Source organism: Kwoniella botswanensis, chromosome 1, assembly GCF_036426115.1.
Source record: "Kwoniella botswanensis chromosome 1, complete sequence".
Classification (NCBI taxonomy): Eukaryota; Fungi; Basidiomycota; class Tremellomycetes; order Tremellales; family Cryptococcaceae; genus Kwoniella; species Kwoniella botswanensis.
This window is the reverse complement of record NC_088599.1, coordinates 10,638,139-10,658,515: the sequence shown is the minus strand read 5'-3', so window position 1 is coordinate 10,658,515 and position 20,377 is coordinate 10,638,139. Positions and strand designations below refer to the sequence as shown.

Genomic DNA, 20,377 nt, shown 5'->3' with positions numbered 1-20,377 from the left:
AATAGTCTGCGTAACATTAGGCAAAACAAGACGGAAAGTATGATTGGTGTGTCAAGGAATGAAAGTGGTAACTAGGGAGAGTGGAGTGGGGTTGTTGATCTCTTGGTGGTCCATCCCATGGGAAATGGAAATGGAAATGAACTGGAAATGAAATGACGAACACACAACGCGGAGCTAAGGGTACGTGGGTATGTATATCACGTGATTCGCATCTATCACGTTCACCACGACTAGTTTACTCCTTTCATCCACCGCATACCGCAGCATTAGCATCGAAAGACAACTTTATGCAGGTCGACCAGTCTGACATCAAGATAGGATTGAGAACAGACGTATCATGCACAAGATAAACATATAGCAACATGCCATCTACCGCACAAGCACGCCCTCCGCTCCTCAACTCCATCGTCCACCTCCTATTCTCGGTGGCAACCACCGTCCTCCTCTACCTCATCTCCCTTGGACCTATCCCCCAACATGTCGGATTCGTCATGGATGGGAATAGGCGGTATGCAAGGGGACTGGGCAAAGAGGTATCGGAGGGGCATGGCGAAGGATTTGCAGCGTTGAAGAGAGTGAGTCGCCCCTCTCCAAGAGACTCAGTAGTCAAATGTAGTACCGTGCATTGAACAACAACGTAGTGCTTATCTGTTTCTTTGTTCGTGTTACAGACTCTAGAGATTTGCCTTCGACTTCGCATACGAGTGGTATCAGTCTACGCATTCGCAATTGATAATTTCAACAGATCAGAGAATGAAGTTTCTGCGCTGATGAGGTTGGCGAAAGATCGTTTGGCGGAGTTGTGTCAACATGGGTGAGTCGGATTGAACATACATCATGTGTTTGAAATGTCATACAATACACTATTATGAAGCTGGGATAATCGGCAACTGACTTTCTAATATATTTTTAGGGCGTTACTAGAGGAATACGGGGTACAGATCAAATTCATTGGACAGATATCCCTTTTCCCACCTGATGTTCAGCAGGCTATCAAAGAGATGGAAGAGATGACTGCGGGACATAAAAAGTGAGTTGGGTCCCTTCCTCTGTTCCCCATCTGGTCTACCGTAAATCCCTCATCAGTTGATCATCATGCACTGTAGTTGCTGATATGATACACTACAGCGGTGTATTGAATGTTTGTTCACCCTACGCATCCCGAGATGAAGTCATCACTTCCATCCAAAGCACCGTCAGATCTATTCATAACCGTGAACTGAAAAAAGACCAAATTACTTCTACAACCGTTTTCAACAACTTGGGCACTTCGCAAGCTATCTCTAAAGTCAATCCAGGACTGTTTAAGAGACCAGAGGAAAGTGGGAAATTGGATATACTAGTTAGGACGTCGAACGTTAAGAGATTGAGTGATTTCATGATGTGGCAAGTGAGTCATCGCATCCCATTCTGGTCAGAAGTCATTGAATACAAAGGTATTGTTGTCTGACTGGTGAAAACATCACTTAGGCATCGGAAGATACCCAGTTGCACTTCGTCAATACTTTTTGGCCAGAGTTTGGTTTGTCCGATATGATACCTATTTTATTGGGTTGGCAGCAGAAACAGTGGATAAAGCAATTGGGTTGGGCCTGAGGATCATTAGTTCATAGTCACGTAGAGATAGAGTAGATCTTGGGTTGATCAAGAGGGTGTTGTAAAATGGAATATACGGAGTGATGCATGGTATTATCTTACAATACGAGTCCTGAAATGATATATATGCGAATTGAACCCATCTGACTTCTATTCTCTACCTTTATTTCAAGAACGCCTAATCGCAACTCCCATCTTCCGGGCCATCTTTCCACCTCCTTTCTAAATTCTTAATACTACATTCAAACAGTGGTTTACCCAATTTCTTATTCACCGTGTTATGTCTCTCACATAACCACTTCATGAAATCTTCTCTGTTCTTCACTTCTGGTGGGTTCTGGCGAATATCTTTTTGGAAATCTTTAGCACACCATGAACAAGGGTAGAAGATCGACAATGATTCTAGGAGATTGGTTATTTGAGATCGGTGTGTTTGGGTAGGGTTGGAAGGGTAATATGAGGCTGTGGTATGAAGGAAGGTCCATGTGGATCGACCTAATGATGCTGTATCTGGTGGACAATTGCTCCTGTCCACTTCTACAGGAGAAGAAGTAGGGTCACTTGAAGAAGAAGAAGAAGAAGATGCTTGAGAGTTGTTGAGGAGATTTGCGAATCCTGCCATACCCATTCCTTTCAACGCTGTTTTACTCTGACTCTGACTCGAAGTTCCATCTGACGACTGCGTCTGCTTTTTCTTGTTGATCTTTGCGAAATCCTGCCATGTATTACAGACTTTACATACTTTTCCGTTTTCATCTAAGATCAGTCCTGGAGGTAAATGAGGATGGGTTTCTTTGGTAGTTCGCCGAGGTTCGGATGATACCTGAGGATCTGACGACGATATGGGTGGTAGAGTCATGTTTATTTCAGCTGATATCGTTGCCTATCTTCTCGAAGACGAAGCTGAGATTCTGCGCTGTGTTAATGATCGGGGATGGAAATCCTGTAAGCATATGTATATGGAGGTGTTAAAGTCGAAGTCGATTAGTCATTGTTTGTCTCTTTCTCCTCCACCAGCCAGGGACAGGGATGTGATTGTGATGTGAAATCAAAACATTACGAGTACTTGCGCGACGCAACTGATATTGATTTCTTTGGTCTGGTCTCCGTCGTTGTTTTTGTCTTTGTTTTTTCCTATATGCACACTTGGACAGGATACACTATACAAGTAAAAGACCCTTGTGGAACCCATCACGACGAATCGAAGGTCTCCTACCTATGACAATCGATCGTGAATATCTGGGATAATAAAAAGGATGGAATTGAAATGACCAACCGTCCCCCTTTTCCTTTCCACAACCTCCGACATCCTAAATCTACCAACATCAAACATCCTCTACCTCCTCCTCCGATCACTGGTGGATACTCACAGCCCTTTAATGGCAATCACTGTCAGGTAATCAGTTTACAAGAACGAGAGTGTACAGATAATCCTTCAGACAATGTAATCCCTCAAAAGAGGCATAGTACAGGTGTAACATCATCACAAGGGAAGAAGGACAACAATGTATCTGTATCGGTCTCTAATCCAGCAAGACCAATACCATCAACTAGCAAGCGTAGCGGAGCTAGAAAGATGACGGAGAATGGGGAGAAGGTGCCTCGACCGGATGCAGCCTCCAAAGGGTCTGTAATGAGGTTAAATACGAAGAAGTCATCAGATTCAATGCCTGGTCCTGCTACTACATCTACTCGGGACCTCTCATCGCTCGATCGCTTGCCAAGTACTAGTGCTTCCAATCCTACCAGCTGTAGAATGGGTGATGCCTCTCCTTGTGAAACGGCGTCAGATCACCCGAACGTCGAGAAACAACCCATCTCGAAATCCCAGAACCCTCGCCCGTCGAGAACTTTTTCCGGTTCACAACCCTCTCATAGCTCCGATGGTCAACATCCAAATGTCCCATCTTCTTGCCTTCCTCCTCAATCTTCTGCCCTTCCCGCTCAATCTTCTGCCCTTCCCGCTCAATCTTCTGCCCTTCCCGCTCAATCTTCTGCCCTTCCCGCTCAATTGGCTTCTCGCCCAAAACAAGTCGATGTTCCTCCTCGATCGGCAGGATTAGGACCTGTGAAGATAACCCTCAAGATCACACCTACTGTATTTCCTTCTTCTCAGCAAGAATCACTCGCTCGACCGCCGCAGATTCAGACCACTCCCAACGCTCGAAAGCGAAAGCTGGGAATTCCCGATACAACTCAAGGTACATCGTCTCGACGCCCCCTTTCTACTCAGTCCGGTTCCAACCCCAAACACCTAATATCTTCTCGATCCGCGAACTTCGAACCTTCAACGGCAGCCCCTCCGACCGCGCCGACTTCATTACTTACTGGGAAGGCTGTCGCTAAATCGCCGCAGACTAAGGAGATTGACACCTCACGACAAAGAAGATTGGATACCCGCAATTCGTCTCAGGATAAAACGCCAAAACACCACATCCCTGCTAAACCCGCCTCCCACCTCAAACAAGTGGTTGCTCCTCCTCAGTCGTTCGGGACCTCAACAACACCCTTACCAGTTCCATCGATCTTGCCCCCTGTTGGGAAAATATTTATCGAATCGCCCCAATCTCAGACTAGTACCACAACACGAAAAAGAAAGTTGGATACCAGTAAATCGCCTCAGGACGGATCGTCAAAACGTCCCAAACTTGGACTTGGACTGGCCGAACACACTAGGCCTCGAATGACAACGGACGTCATCGATTTGACCAATATCGATGATGACGATGATGGAGATGGGGATGTAGATATGCAAGACACCGATCATCGCTCGCCGTCAACAAAGGTGAAAACCGAACGCGTATCACCTCGCACTCATTCTCGAAGATCAAAGCCTCAGCAACGATCGAATATTCAAACTTCCCTTGATGATCCTATGGTGGATGCGATTGGTGTAAACCCTCAAGATGATGTACGACGTCAATCACCTCCCCATATTTCCATACAACAGATCGATCTCACTAAACCTCTTAATTCAGATGAAATTTGGAAGATCGCCTGTAATACCCATGACAAATTCTGGACATTGTGTTCGAAGAAGCTGGTGGTTTCCGGTGAAGAGTTCGTGGGTTCTTCCGAATGGAAGCGAAAATTGAAGAATATAAGGCAAAGACATGTAAGAGAAAATGATCGGACGAAGATGCCAGTGAGTCCGTCATACATCTAACAAACATCCGGGTGCATACTGAATTTATAAATAAATCACAGACGAGAAGCATCAAGCAGAGTCTTCCATTCTTACCTCGCAATCTGAGGGCTGGTGTTCCTCACTTATCAAGACTCAAATTCCCATATCTCAAAGATAAAATCACTGCGAGAGTCATGACACCGAAGTGCTTTCAACGGTTCTGGGACGAATGGGACAATAGGGAGAGCAACGTGCGAACATGGTAAGTTTTCCACCTACCCTTATGACATGTCTGTTCGAACGCTGATTTTGTACGATGATCATCAGTCGAGAACTACGGATACTGGTGGTGAAACTTGGCCGATTCGAATTTGACAATGCGTCCATACCCGCTGTGAACGGACCAAAACCTGATTCTGTGACCATCTCATTCTATCGTGATGGCGTGAGTGAATTATGCTTCTCTTCGTTAATACTTTCCCTTGCTATTTCCTGTTCGATCATCCCATTGTCAATATTTGATATCGATGTGAAGAGGATTGAGGAGTGCTGATCTAAGATGGGTGCGTACGGTGCAATAACAGATTAGAGAGCCATTGTTTTCGAAGACTTTCCAATTGAAAGATTTCGAGTTCCGCCCAATCGGGATGAACATCCATGCCCCATTTCCAATAGAATACTCGCGTTTCTACGGAAACCGTTCCCCTCTTTCTATGCGCGCAACTTTCCGTTCGGGCAATCAACTCTGGAAACATGTTTTCCTTTCGGAGAGGATTGGCCATATAGAACCGAATGGGAAATTCGTCACGAGATGTGAACCTTTCACTTTACGCACTGCCATTCGATCTGACCAGTCAATCTTGCGGTTGTTACCTGCCCCTGTTTGGGCTTTCGATTCAGCAACCCCTCTTCAGCCATTGCCCAGAAAAATCATCGATAAACCTGCATCCTCCGATCATATCAAAATCAGGTTCACAGACAGTGCGGGTGGATCGCATCAATGCTTTTGTGGTTTAGATGATAGATTAATAGAGAAGTTTGATAGTGAGGAGGAAGTGGCGACATATCTTGCTGTCATACACAAAGGTGATCTTCAGGTTCGAAGCAAACGGGAAGAAGTGAGTTCTCTCGTTTTCTCCTACTTTTACTGTTCAGAGATACTGAATTTGAACTTGCTTCCTTTCCTCCAGACCGATGGTCGTCAAATTGCTCATATCGAATTATTGCAAATTGGTTCTTCCCCTGAGGAACAACGCATTCAGAGCGATGTACGCAGACACAGTGTCACACGTGAAAATCTTGATGTTTCCATCGCGGGCTTGGTGCAAGAACCTTTGACGGAGATAGGTAACCCCGCTGCTGGCTCGCCATTGGTCAGCCCCGCACCACCTCGAAATGTCTCGAAAGTTTCCGAGTACGATGTCCCCACGGATCATCTACCGTCGGAGCAGCAGTCCTTGCCCAATGTCCTTCCTATTACCCAAATCGAGATCAACAACGCGTTGTTGGTTCCTGGATCTCGTACCGAGGAAGTGAAGGAGAAAAGCTCGACACCTGTAATTACGGTACCAGCCCTTGGACCATTGTCCATTACTATCACAGATGCTGGGAGCGCCACGAAGGGCAATGATACCGTTGATGCCATCAAAGATAGGCCTCAAGTTAATACTATTTTCGTTGAATCCCTCAAAGACACTCTCTCCACGATTCCCGATATAGAGAAAGATGCTCACACAATGAAACCTACTTCGAATGGATTGGCTGGACCGTTCATGTCTGATCGGAATAATGAATATACGGATTGGTCAACTCGAATCGACCCCGGAACGTTGGCGGACCTCTTTCCTGCGCTGGACGACGTTTGGAATGGAGGGAAGATCAGACACTTGATAAGGGATCATGAGGAGGTGAGTGTAATCCTGGTTCCCCTCTTGCGAGAGGTACTGTGCGAGATGATACTGATCGTTGGGGACTTTGCGACAGGCGGTGATATGGACGCGGTATCATGTGAGTGGATGGATTGCCACTGAACGGTGATCGGATAGCTGATAAATGAGTGGTTCGGTATGATACTGCAGCTTACGGAAGGTCAAAGGTTCTTGGCTTGTTGTTGGAATCGATGGGTATATGAGAAGGGGTGAGTTCATCTTTCTCAATCTTGCTTTTGATCCATTGAACTGTCATCAAACTGATGGATATGGTAATGATCAGACCGATACCAATTTCAAACAGATTGAAATACTACCTATCATTTATCGAAGCTTATGGGCAGGTTATGATTAGAGCGGGAATAACCAGAGAGATAGGTGATCTTTTACAGGTAAGTCGGAGGTCCAACTACCTGCTACCTGCTCCCATGGCATCAAAAAATACCAATTGAGTCGGTAGTGAATTGACCTTTATGTTGATGGATTATTTTTTGTTATCTTGACAGATTCATTGGAGAGATAAATATATATCTTTGAAGGAAATGGGAGAAGCACTGAAAGTTTGGAATGAGATTTCAAGATTTCATGAAAAGTTGAAAGAGGCAAGGGAGAATAAACAGAAAGAGAAAGGAACGAGGCCAATCGCACGGTATTAATGTATAACGGTAATGATAATGATGTTGATCTGATATGACCTAATCAAGAAGGAAGGATTTGTAGCGCATTGTATTGTATCTTTTACTCTATACTGCAAGTTGAACATCGCGTCAAATTAGACAAGCTAATCTATAGATTTGAATCTACATGTTGTCATCTGTACAGTTGCAATTGATTCTAACAATGACGAAAGATGGGATGGGAATAGATGATTTGGTGACATGCGCAATGTACAATGTTTGATTTCTCATTTTGAATGGTCGCAATGTAGATTATCTGACATGTTGAAACGATACTAGTAGTATTTACGATTGCATCAGAGCGACAAGCTGTTATGGTCATACAACATGAATTAAGATGAAATACTCGTATGTGATTACATGACTTTCTGTTGTTTATTCTCCCCATTAACATTACTCAGATCATCTTCCGGTCCTCTCTTCATACCCATATTTGGACCTCTGGGAGGTACCCTGCCCGTTAAAGCAGGAGCGAACGGTATACCTCTTCCTCTCCCACCACCTCCTCTAAATCCACCTCGTCCTCTATTCATGCCGAATTGCTGCTGCTGCTGCTGCTGCTGTTGATGATGTTGATGTTGTTGGTGGAAAGGTAATTGATTACCCATTCCCATGTTCATACCCATGTTATCCATCATACCCATACCCATATTCATCCCCATATTCATACCCATGTTCATATTCATTTGGTCCATCATCATCACGTTCATTCCCATATCGTTAAACTGATTTTGCTGTCCGAATCCACCATTTCCTATTTGACCTAATGCTACGTTCGGTGCGCCACCATTCCCACCGTTATTCAGATTCATCATTTGTAATTTCAATAATTGAGTTTGGAGTAATGCGATTTGCTGGTTTAAGATATTTCGAGCTGGAGGTAGAAGAGAGGGATTTAATAACATTTTCTTGGCCTACATGGCAAACATCAATCACATATATAGTCAGTTGTTTTACAAGATCTGATTTTACATGATAGATTGTTTGACTCACCCCCATAAGATATGTATTTATCACCTGTGGTGTAAGGTTATCGAGGTCAACAGCTTGTCCATTCGCTCCTATCATTTGATTTTTTGATTGTTGATCGATATCCGACCCATTTAGATTAGGTCGAGGATTCTTCTCTGCTTTGGTAGGCGATATAGCACCTTCTTCGATCTATTTCGTTCGGCGTGAGTACTATTTAGCTCATTTTGCAAACACTGCAAGAGGCGCAACTCACCTCGTCATCGATTTTATTACCATCCGCTTGGATTTCATCCGGATTATCACCATTATCATTACCCTCACCATTTTCCTGTGCCTCTTCCTTTTCCTTCTCATCACTTTCTTTCTTCTCCTTCGTAGACCTCTCTACCTCACCTTCCACATACTTATTCACTTTATCCCTCAACTCCTGATTCACTTCCAATTTGTCTAAACTCTGCACCTTTGATTCGCACGTATAACACTCAAATTCATTTTCCAGCAGATGGTTCGTTATGCATTCTTCACAGAAATTGGTCTTGCAGCATGGTGTGGTGGTAGCTTCCCATATGAGTTTCTTACAGATCGGACAAATCAACGATGGGTCCAACGGTTGAGAATCACGGACGTCGGATCCAGTAAGTGCTCGTGGTTTCACAGCAGCTTGTTTCTGCCATTGACGTCTGAGTCGAAAGAGAAGTGGTCAGTATAGGTTCCTTCCATGGGTCTAGAATGAGAGGATTGTGAGACGTGTAGACGAGGAGATCACTCACTGATCAGGTACAGCACGTACAAAACCTCCATCAGCAGTCAACATTGCACCGCCACTTGAACCCTCTACTCCACCAGGAGTCTCAACAGTCTTCAAGAAACTCCTTGGAATACCTGTAACTCGGACGAATCGCTTTCGATCATTCGCACCTGGATCTTCGTTATCCGGACAATCCTCGATCCAATGGCCTAGGCGATCACAGTATCAGCTGAGTCTGCACCTCTTTGTAATCAAGAATGAAGTTGAACACTCACCTTTTTTACCACATCGATAGCAGATATAACCAGCGGGAGGCTCCTTGTCGTGCTGTAAGCCGAAATCGTATTTTTGGGTTGCAGCAGCTACGGCCGATCCGGAGGGTTTATTGGATCGTGCTGCTCGAACTGCTGGTGCTCGATAGCCTCTGTATAGTAAGGTCAGCATAAGTCAAAACCTAGTACGTCGTGACACGGAAGCGAAGTACTCACGCTGACATATCCTCTTGCATCTGTTCCCAAGTTTCCGCACCTTGTGCCAAAACAGCTGCTATCTTAGCATCTTCCTCTGCGTTCCCCGTTGAAATCGGTACGCTGGGCTCTCCAGGCTAATAAGGCGAAACGATCATCAGGATCCCACATCGATATGTTTACAAGGGTTTGTTCTATGAATTTCCTCAAAATAGAATGCTGACTCACCTTGGCATCGTCCCTCCCATCGAATCTTTTGGACATACTTCCAAACGTACCCGCCGAGCCCCTTACTCCACCTATCCTGTTCTGCTTATCCTGCATTGCCTGTCTAGCATGAGACTCGATTCTATGATCACCCGTCAAGGCATCTGCAGCTGAAGTTCCCACAATGTAATTTTGGGCATTACCTCGTCCTTTCGCTGAAGAAGGTAATCTCCTAGCGATAAGGGATGAAGATCGAGGAATTTGATGATTGTCATCTTTGAATTCTGGGTATATGGACACAAGTCATCAGCATTTGTTCGTTTACTCAACTTCCGATCGTGTAGATACGAATGTATATTAGATTCTTGTAAAGCAGTGATTAGAGGAAAGGCAAGATGAAACATACCTTCACCAGTAACATTATCATATACACCGATATCAAAATCTTTCCCATTACCCATTTTATTACCCAGTATGATCTCCCTCTTCAGATCGAATACTGAGATATGAGTTCCATCGAATGTCACTCGCTGCTCATTGCGACTCGCCCCCCAACGGTAGAATACTGTTGACATGATGAATAAGAATTACTGGACGAGTAGTTTGTGAAAATCGACAATTGGTGGGTTGCCTTCCGTACACTACTAATTGAGATTTTTGGATGTTGGTATAATCTTCTATTCACTTGTAGCTCGGACTTCCTACTACAGCTGCGAGAGTTGAATTGACAGGAGCGATCTGGTAGTAATTCGTTTGTCAGAGAGACTGTAAAGCGTCAAGGTGGAAAGAGTTGTCCCTGGTGGTGATTTTGTTCTTTCGTCCTGGAGCAGTCGATGCCGTACTTCTCGGGATCCCCTCGGTCGCTGGTGGTGAAAGTATTGGATTGTTGTGAAGATGACAGTTCCAGAAGAAGGAGGAGAGGCAAATTCAACAAGGCGAGATGAGATATGCGAGGGAATTGGGCTCAAGTGTGTCGGGTGAGCATTACGTAAGTGATTTCTCACTTAGCCGATAAGATGACACGTCAAGCTACTCAAAGATGTGAACAGCTATTTATCTTTGCGTGAACATCTCTCTTTCCATCCACTAGCGAACTATCAACATGGTCAGGTCAACAACGATATTCAGAGTGCACGATGGGCTGCCACTGGCTGCCAGTGTGGATGATGAGAGTGTGAGTAGATAAATTCACCCAGCAGAAGAGTCCAAGGATACAAGGCTAATCTATCATCTCGTGGATATAGACGGAGAAAGCATTGACGGAGTACAAACAACAATCGAAATTGATATTCAGAAGGCTGAACGCAAATAGTGAACCTGCATGCTCGATCGAATCTGGTCAATATACCTTACAGTGGGTAGCGTGGCATCCCATACCACTCCATCAAGAGAGAACGTTTCACTAATATATGGTTTGGTATAGTTACTTGATAGTGGATAAAGTCATTTACATGTGTATATGCGATTCCTCCTATCCTCGTAAACTAGCTTTCAGTTATCTAGACGAATTATCAAAAGAGTTCCAAAGATCTTATGAAGGGAAGATAGAAGGTGTTACTAGACCATATGCATTTATGGGATTCGGTGAGTCAAAGTCCCTCCCAACACCGTCTCAGGGATCTACTAACATCGATGTATCATGATGACACTGTGTAGACACATTCATATCGAAGACTACACGTTTATATCGAGATTCCCGTTCTCTAACTCAGGGTGCTGGTCCGGCAGCTTCTGCCTCGTCGTCAAACCAACCTCCAAACCAACTTGATCAATTGAATGAAAATTTAAAGGATGTAACGAGGATAATGACTAAGAATATGGAAGATCTATTATGGAGAGGTGATTCTCTAGATCGTAAGTCGATAGATCATACTTACTTCCAATCCAAACTAAAACAATCAAAACCCTTACCCAGGAGTGGTAAAATACTACAATGTCGAAGAGGTGTACAATTTTGCTTACTTTCTTCTTGATACGTGATATATACGTAGGAATGTCACATTTATCGACTTCTTTGAGATCTGAGTCTGCAAAATACAGAAAAGCAGCCAGGAATATAAACCTTCAAGCTCTGATTCGAAAATGGGCTCCAGTAGGAGGGATAGGATTCGTCGTCATTTTGTTTATCTGGTATAGGTTTTTCTAAGATGGATCACCACGTGAAGAATGGATTAAGTCAGGCAGTAAGACGGTGGAAACTATGTTAGGCAGGTAGACTGGATTGAGTGTATTCCAGTGTTATGGCCGGATTCTTAAGTTAGAGAAAGGATCCATATGAATGATTACAACAAATCATGATATCAATTTAATGTATCTTACATGTGTATATTACTCTATGGAACTAGCAGTTGACTACCATTTACAAATCATACAACTGGCAATAACTTCCTCTACGCTCGTCAGACTATATATGTCCCTCAGTGAGATATCTCTGGAACTTAGCCTGTAACAATCCCAGAGTCCATCTCGCTCTTCTCCAACCACCTCCCAGAACAACTATACAAACCACCATAAGCGTCAAACCCACACTTAGATCTACCACCGCTCTCCTCAGCGCTGAAAGCAGGTATAGTATGATTCTAATCGTAAGTTTCGGTTTCCTAACTTTCACCCTAGTCACTGTAATCTGGTTCGAACCTCTACTACCCGCCGTTGGATTTCGCAAATGTTGAGAAGCCGAAGCTGAAGCAGAGTTTTGTAATTCATCTTCTTCCAATTGATCCAATTCATCTTCCCCTTCACTATTTCCATTCCATGCAAACCATCCATTCCTCTTTCGATCGGCATTAGCCTGTTTTCTTAAGATTATACTCTGATTCCTTTCCAGGATCGATAATCTCTCATGTAAGGCAGAAAGAGAAGTTTGTATATTATGTAGATTGACTGATAGATTCAATGGAGCAGCGTTGAACGTCGAAGCAGATCCTGGACCTGCTATCCTAGTTGGATAGTTCGTTATGGGCGTATGACCCGTAGGTGGAATGGGATTTTGGATATTTAAATAAGGTGAATTTGATATATCTGGTGTATGTATCTGAACGAAATCCTTCACTGCTGGTAAATTCGGCGAATGAGAATATTGAGGCATTTGCACGTTGGGATTGGAGATCGGATTTCTTAGATAGTTCGATTCATTAGGTGCCGGTACTGGTTGACGTTGTCGAAAAGAATGTATAGATCCCTGTCCACCTGCCAGACTATGTGTTCTAGATCGAACATGTGCGGGGGGTATACTATCCTGAATGCTCCTTTGCGGTTGTGATTGCGTGCCGGAGGGAGATTGTCCCGCTTGAGAGAGATTGAGTAAAGAACGGTGCGAGGATGTTAATGCTGATGGAGGGACGATATTTTCCGCTACGTCCGGAGGAGGCAGTAACGGATCGGGAGGTAGCATGTTGTAATTTGGTGGGGAAGGTTGAGCGATAGGTGATGCTTGGGAAGAATGATAAGATGATGAGGACGACGCAGGGGATACTGGTCTAGGTGGTTGATCTTGATTAATACTCGTATCGAACGATTCTAGTTCTAAGATATGATTCTGGGTTCCTTCCGACTCGCCGTGGTTGCGAAGAATCTACGTTTGATTGACATATTTTTAGCACAATCGTGATGAAAGGACGTTGGTTTCGTTTGAGCATTGAATGGGAAGGACTACTCACCTTCAACAATGCATTCACATATAATCGCTTGGCCTCTTGCTTATCTATCCCTTTCTGTTTGTTCCAAGCGTCCCTGAAATACACCCATATCAGATTGCTTGACTACTGGTTTATTATGGAGGAGAAGACTGTACATACCATTTCGCTTTTCCCAGTATGTCCAACATACCAGGTCGAGGTATAGAGATATCTCCTTCGGTAGCTGGGAAAGGATGCGAATCACAATCAGCATGATTGACCGTTCAACCTAGGCGATCGGCTGAGATATTATTACCTACCTTGCTTATATAACGAATAGAGCCATAATTTCTCCTCGTAAGACGTCTGTACTGGACCACCTTTCGGGAGACTATACAAATACGACGTTTCGACTCAGATGATCAGCCATTTTTAGATGTCCAATGATAATTTTCGGTATTGATACTAACCTCTGTACGATATCTACCGCACGATGGAACTGTCTGTTCACCATCTCATCAGCTTCGTGAGTTGATTGTTGCGCCTGAAACTGATCAACTCACCCATCTATGTCTGCAAACAAACCCATCGTTCACGGCTGAGACACCTTATTATCTATCCTCTGTCGCGTGGATCGGATATCAGATTTGAATTGATGATATAGATCGCCTTGTGGAGGGTGATAATGAGAATCGACTTGGATGATGGGATCGTCGAGATATAAATCAAGTGACTATGATGAGGCCATCAATACTGTACTCCGATACATGTACAACAGATATGATCCAATGAATGTTATCAGTATCTGTCTCTATCCTCCTCTTTCAGCTCATCGCCGGCTCAGACATCAGATACATCCGATCCCACATTCAATTACGTAATGGTCCAGTTTTTTCATTTTCAGAATTTCAGGCTGGGTTGAATCCATGGACAACCTTTTGATCAAAGTTTCCAGTCGCACAAATAATCCTTCTCCAAATATATTTCCATATACACCCAACTAATAAATCAAAAACACCTCATCAACAGGCGACGAGTACCTTTCCTCGACTACCCAATAGCTCGTCGCCCATCCTCACATCCACCCCTGACACTCTGTTCGAATACCTGGAAGCAATCTCATCAAGATGGATATCGCTCATTCAATCCACTCCGAGGTCACCTCCCTCTCATTCTCCTTCCTCTCCACCGACGATGTCAAGGCCATGTCAGTGAAGAGGTTGGATAATCCCATCTTACTGGATAATCTGAATCTACCCACGAAAGGGGGTTTGTATGATTCCAAGTTGGGACCTATGACTGCTAGGGATGTGTGAGTGTCTTCGTTAGCCTGTCATCTCTTGACACATCGAACTACTGACTAATGCCCACTTGTAATCAGGTGCGAAACATGTCATCTATCTTACTTTGCCTGTCCCGGTCACTTTGGTCATATCGAACTTCCCACTCCAGTCTTCCATCCTCTCTTCATGAACCAATGTTATGGTCTCCTTCGAACCGTCTGTCTGTTCTGTCATCACTTCAAGATGCCCGAGCTTATCGTGAGTAATCATCCACATGCATCGTACTTGGTTTAATGCTGATCAAGTGACATGCTGTTGTAGCTCGCCTCTTATGTCGCTCGAATACGACTCCTTGATGCTGGTCTCTTAACCGAATCTCATGAAGTAGCCCAGATATTCGCCAAAGCAATGGGTACACCAGCCAGTTCAAAGGACGACGAACCCGATGCGGAAGATGTAGAAGGCGGACACAAGACCATATCAAGAGAGAACGCAGCGGAGCTGATAGTGAGAGTGGACGCATACGTCAGTGCTACTCTCGAAGCTGCCAAGAAAGTCTCGAATGGAAGTACGAGAGATGCCTATAAGGATGGTTTGGTATTTGAAGAGAGAAAGAGGCTGTTGAGCGAATTTGCGAAGAAGAACTGGGCGAAGTGTAGTAGATGTTCTGCGTGAGTCAGCCCCTCGCTCGATTGATAAGTAAAAGCTGATATATAACGCGTGTTTAGTTATGCTTACACTTTCCGAAAGGAGAAAGCCATCAAGATTATTGAATACGACCTCTCAGTCAAACACAAGCAATCCAACAAAATGGCTCATATCAAGCGAAAAGACGTGCTCGCCATCAACTCCAAATTCTCCAGACATCGACGTTCGGCTGATCCCCAAGATATCGATGAGGGTATCGAAATGGACAGCGACAAGAGTAGTAGTAGCGCTGAAGAAGACAACGCTATGGATGTCGATGAGGAGGAACCCGTGGAGGAAAATGACGACAACGAAGAAGACGATCAAGAAGAGATTGCTAGAACTGTAGCTAAATCGGCAAGTGGACAAGTGAAAGGTGCAAGAGGGAGAAATGAAAGAGTCATGTCTGCTGCAGAAGTCAGAGCTCATCTTAGGTTACTTTTCGCCAAAGAACCTGAAATTTGCAAGCTCCTTTATGGAAGACATGGTTTGAATTCCAACCAGCCAACATCAGGTCCAATGGCAGATATGTTCTTCATGGACGTCGTTCCTGTTACACCAACACGATTTAGACCGCCAGCCAAGATGGGTGAAGAGTTATTCGAAAATTCGCAGAATTCCCTTCTCTCAGCTGTCATCACCACTTCGCATAGAATCCAGGAGTTGAATGGTAGATTGATAGAGCAAGCTAAAGCTGAAAAAGGTGAAGCTGTACTGGATGCTATAGCAAAAGCGGATGGTGCGAGGGCATTCGAATTGTTGCTGGAAGCTTTGATCAAATTACAGCACGATGTCAATAGTTTCATGGACAGTACCAAGAACCCGACGGTGATGAGACAAGGTCAATTGCCCCCTCAAGGTGTGAAACAATTATTGGAGAAGAAGGAAGGTCTGTTCAGAAAACATATGATGGTGAGTTAGTTGGAACGATTTTTCGATCTCGAGCTGACATTCTTCATAGGGTAAACGAGTCAACTACGCTGCTCGATCGGTCATTTCCCCCGATATCAACATCGAGACCAATGAGATTGGTATTCCTCCTGTATTTGCTAAGAAATTGACATATCCTGAACCTGTCACTGAGCAGAATGTTCACTGGTTAAGACAATTGGTGATAAATGGTCCCAAGAATCACCCTGGTGCTGCTTTGGTACAGAACGAGGACGGAACACAGATATCTCTTGTGAGTATCTCAATTCGCAGGAGAGATGCAGGCTAATCTGACTTGAAAATTAGGACCGAACTACCCCTGAGCAACGAGTTGCTATCGCCAATCAATTGTTGACCCCGCAAGGTGACGATCACGGTATAGGAAGTAGTACTGGACCACCTAAGAGGAACAAGAAAGTCTACCGACATATTCAAGATGGCGATGTCGTCATCTTGAATCGACAACCCACCTTGCACAAGCCCAGTATGATGGTACACAAAGTCAAAGTTTTATTGGGAGAGAAAACTATCCGAATGCACTACGCCAATTGTAACTCCTACAATGCTGATTTCGATGGTGACGAAATGAACATCCATTTCCCTCAAAACGAAGTTGCCCGTGCGGAGGCCAAGTTCATCGCCAATACCGACAACCAGTATCTCGTACCCACGTCTGGTAATCCACTTCGAGGTTTGATTCAAGATCACGTAGTAGCTGGTGTGTGGATGTGCAACAAATCTTCCTTCTTCACTCGAGAACAATATTTCCAACTTATCTACGGTGCCCTTCGAACGGAAGATAACTATACTGGGCGAGATAAGATTATCACACTTCCACCTGCAATTTTCAAGCCCCGACCACTCTGGACCGGTAAACAAATCATGTCTACCATCCTGGCAAATCTCACTCCTCGAAATGCCAAGGGCTTGAACTTGACATCGAAGAACAAGGTTCAGAATAAACTCTGGCGCAGGGATGACTCATCTGATCCAGCAATGTCAGAAGAGAATGTCATTTTCCTCGATGGTCACTTGATCTGCGGTGTACTCGATAAATCTCAATATGGTGCTTCGGCGTACGGTCTCGTTCATTCGGTTCACGAATTGTATGGTCCATATATCGCAAATCGACTTCTCGGTGTGTTGAGCCGACTTTTGACGAAGTACCTTCAACATAATGCCTTCTCCTGTAGAATGGATGATTTGATCCTCACTGCTGAAGGAGAGAAGATGAGAAAGGATATCTTGGATAAAGCCTCAGGAGATGGTGCTACAGCCGCTATGAAGTACGTTGGTCTTCCTGAAGGCTCAAAGATCGAGGATCCCGATACAGCAAAGAATCTTGCTATCCGACTTGAAGAGATCCTACGTGATGATCACCTCATGGCTGGTCTTGATGCAGTCATGCAGTCCGCCTTCAACAAAACTACCTCTAAAATCAATAACGATGTTCTTCCCGATCACTTGGTCCGACCTTTCCCTGACAACAATATGCAAATGATGACTATCTCCGGTGCGAAAGGATCCAAAGTTAATGCTTCTCAGATATCCACATTACTCGGTCAACAAGCTTTAGAAGGTCGACGAGTACCAACTATGGTATCGGGTAAAACCCTTCCAGCGTTCAAACCCTTCGATACTAGTGCCAGAGCGGGTGGATACGTAGCGAACCGATTCTTGACTGGTATCCGACCTCAGGAATACTATTTCCATTGTATGGCTGGTCGAGAAGGTTTGATCGATACTGCCGTCAAGACCAGTAGATCGGGTTATCTACAGCGATGTCTCATCAAACATCTTGAAGGTGTTAGAGTGCACTATGATCACACTGTTAGGGATAGTGATTCGTCAATCTTACAATTCATGTATGGAGAAGATTCTTTGGATGTTACCAAACAGAAACACTTGGAACATTTCGATTTTGCCGCTCGAAACCATACATCCTTAATCAACAAGATTCGACCTGGAGATATACAAGGTAAAGTCAATGATGATGCTTTGTCCCACATGAAAAAAGCGTTAAAGAAACCCCACAAGTACGAACCTGTTCTGGCGATCTATTCGCCTTCCAGGTTTATCGGATCAATGTCTGAAGAATATGCTAGGAAATTAGACAAGTATATCGATGATAACAAATTCGGATACATATCGAAAAAGGGAGTGAACAAATCTAGTCCGTATGCGAGCGAGAGAATACCTGATAAGGATTTCTTGAGACTTGCTAGAGCTAGGTATATGAGGAGTCTGGTAGAGCCTGGGGAAGCGGTTGGATTGTTGGCGAGTCAGGGTGTCGGTGAACCTTCTACTCAGATGACTTTGAATACTTTCCATTTGGCTGGTAAGTGGATGCATCTTTTGCGATTGCGTCACACACTCGAGACTAACTCTTTGTATGATGTTCAGGTCACGGTGCTGCGAATGTTACACTTGGTATTCCTCGATTGAGAGAAATCGTCATGACAGCTTCTTCCAAACCCACCACACCCACCATGAAATTACCTTTGAGAGAAACAGTATCGGATAAACACACCGAATCGTTCATCAAGCAAGTTTCACGACTGACACTATCTCAAGTGGTGGAACGAGTAACGGTGACTGAACGATTATCGTCCAAAGCATCCGAATCTAGCGGTACGAGACAGCGTAAATATACTGTCTTGCTTGAATTCTATCCTCAAGAAGAATATGGACCAGAGTACGAAATCACCTCTGAACAATTACACGAATCTCTTGCATTCTCGTTCGCTCCTCGATTGAAGAGAGAAATTTTGGGTGAAATGCGTACGGTGGCTAAATCGGCTCAACAGGATTTACAAGTTGGTAAAGGCTTGAAAGTGAAATCTGGTGCAGACGATCTGGCAGAAGATGAAGATCATGATGTTGATCATGAAGGAAATGCCAAGAGGAGAGGAAAAGATGATGAATTAGATAATGAGAATGATGATGAAGATGCCTACAACGAAAAGAGGATCAAGCAATCTAAACAACATGAATATGAAGAAGATTCAAATGCCGATTCTGGTATAGCCGATTTAGAAGATTTCGTTGAAAAAGAACTTGATGAGGCGGATGATGATGAGGATGAAGAAGCGGATGCGATTGAAAAAGCAAGAAGGGATCAGAAATCTGATGATTTGGCGGAATTGTTCAAACTCGCTTCGAAATATGCTACGACGTTTAGCTTCGATGGTCATAAGGGTAAATCGGCTCAATTCGATTTAGAGGTGAGTACGAAGACGTCTACATTCAGTAGGAATCCAAGGGTGGGAAAAATATTGGTGCTGATGTATTGTTTGACAGTTCCCTGCCAATGCACCTAAGTTGTTATTGGTCGATTTGATCGAACGAACCTGTCGTGCTGCTGTGGTTCATGAAATCTCGAATATCGGTAGATGTATGAAGATTTTCAGTGATAAAGGAGATTTCACAGTGAGTAGGACATCTTAAGCAAGATTTACAGCAAAAGCAGATGATCAGATTGTACGATGCTGATTGTTGATCGTGTTCTTAGCGAACACTCATCACTGAAGGATCCAATTTGCGAGGCATGTGGGCGTTAGCCGACGAATTAGTCGACCTCGATCATCTAGCTTCTAACGATATCTACGCGATATTGACGACATACGGTGTAGAGGCCGCCCGAAGAGCTATCATAGATGAGATCAGTAGCGTCTTCGGTGCTTATGGTATTGCTGTTGATTATAGACATTTGACAATCATTGCGGATTACATGGTAAGTGTTCTGTTCGACCTGCTTCAACTTATTATCGTCATCAACCCTTGTCATAACGTCTTTTTACTGATATCTTTTTTGTTATATTACAGACCCACGCAGGTGGATATAGGCCATTCAACCGAACGGGTATAGCCGCCAAATCCTCACCATTACTCAAAGCATCTTTCGAAACTACTGTTGCTTTCTTATCTGAAGCTACCCTTCACGGCGATTTCGATGATCTCACCTCACCTGCTGCTAAGATCGTAATGGGTAAACCAAGCTCGAGTGGTACGGGTTCGTTCGATATCAGAGCACCTACCAGGATTGCTTAGGTCGTGATTTTCTTTAATTTTTTGTTGTCTTTTCTTCTGTTTACTTTCGCATTCTTATAGTCTTGGTGATTGCTTTCTGAAATCTTGC

The 20,377-nt window shown here is 44.1% G+C and overlaps 7 protein-coding genes across 7 annotated transcripts; 4 read left to right on the top strand and 3 right to left on the bottom strand.

Moving 5' to 3' along the window:
• Positions 1-362: 362 nt before the first annotated feature.
• On the top strand, positions 363-1,596 carry L199_004016 (di-trans,poly-cis-decaprenylcistransferase; the record flags this gene model as incomplete). Its single annotated transcript, XM_064889744.1, has 5 exons — positions 363-575; positions 672-814; positions 914-1,030; positions 1,129-1,390; positions 1,471-1,596. 5 exons carry the CDS (start codon positions 363-365, stop codon positions 1,594-1,596), a joined length of 861 nt encoding a protein of 286 aa, XP_064745816.1.
• Positions 1,597-1,774: 178 nt separating this feature from the next.
• L199_004015 (uncharacterized protein) lies at positions 1,775-2,455 on the bottom strand (the record flags this gene model as incomplete). Its single annotated transcript, XM_064889743.1, has 1 exon — positions 1,775-2,455. The coding sequence occupies one exon, from the start codon at positions 2,453-2,455 to the stop codon at positions 1,775-1,777; it is 681 nt and encodes a 226-aa protein (XP_064745815.1).
• A 408-nt stretch (positions 2,456-2,863) lies between these two features.
• L199_004014 (uncharacterized protein) lies at positions 2,864-7,307 on the top strand (the record flags this gene model as incomplete). The annotated part of the gene is made up of 9 exons (XM_064889742.1): positions 2,864-4,741; positions 4,804-4,985; positions 5,051-5,168; positions 5,308-5,841; positions 5,914-6,630; positions 6,707-6,730; positions 6,802-6,860; positions 6,935-7,043; positions 7,158-7,307. The coding sequence occupies 9 exons, from the start codon at positions 2,864-2,866 to the stop codon at positions 7,305-7,307; spliced, it is 3,771 nt and encodes a 1,256-aa protein (XP_064745814.1).
• Positions 7,308-7,684: 377 nt separating this feature from the next.
• L199_004013 (uncharacterized protein) lies at positions 7,685-10,297 on the bottom strand (the record flags this gene model as incomplete). Its single annotated transcript, XM_064889741.1, has 8 exons — positions 7,685-8,242; positions 8,322-8,489; positions 8,554-8,980; positions 9,071-9,257; positions 9,324-9,472; positions 9,537-9,652; positions 9,744-10,006; positions 10,129-10,297. The coding sequence occupies 8 exons, from the start codon at positions 10,295-10,297 to the stop codon at positions 7,685-7,687; spliced, it is 2,037 nt and encodes a 678-aa protein (XP_064745813.1).
• Positions 10,298-10,824: 527 nt separating this feature from the next.
• L199_004012 (uncharacterized protein) lies at positions 10,825-11,868 on the top strand (the record flags this gene model as incomplete). The annotated part of the gene is made up of 5 exons (XM_064889740.1): positions 10,825-10,896; positions 10,967-11,076; positions 11,146-11,306; positions 11,379-11,576; positions 11,714-11,868. 5 exons carry the CDS (start codon positions 10,825-10,827, stop codon positions 11,866-11,868), a joined length of 696 nt encoding a protein of 231 aa, XP_064745812.1.
• Positions 11,869-12,126: 258 nt separating this feature from the next.
• L199_004011 (uncharacterized protein) lies at positions 12,127-13,928 on the bottom strand (the record flags this gene model as incomplete). The annotated part of the gene is made up of 6 exons (XM_064889739.1): positions 12,127-13,296; positions 13,382-13,454; positions 13,520-13,583; positions 13,660-13,730; positions 13,810-13,842; positions 13,903-13,928. 6 exons carry the CDS (start codon positions 13,926-13,928, stop codon positions 12,127-12,129), a joined length of 1,437 nt encoding a protein of 478 aa, XP_064745811.1.
• A 538-nt stretch (positions 13,929-14,466) lies between these two features.
• On the top strand, positions 14,467-20,289 carry L199_004010 (uncharacterized protein; the record flags this gene model as incomplete). The annotated part of the gene is made up of 10 exons (XM_064889738.1): positions 14,467-14,651; positions 14,721-14,880; positions 14,944-15,293; positions 15,351-16,221; positions 16,271-16,492; positions 16,546-18,577; positions 18,643-19,463; positions 19,540-19,668; positions 19,751-19,972; positions 20,065-20,289. 10 exons carry the CDS (start codon positions 14,467-14,469, stop codon positions 20,287-20,289), a joined length of 5,217 nt encoding a protein of 1,738 aa, XP_064745810.1.
• Between the last annotated feature and the right edge of the window lie 88 nt (positions 20,290-20,377).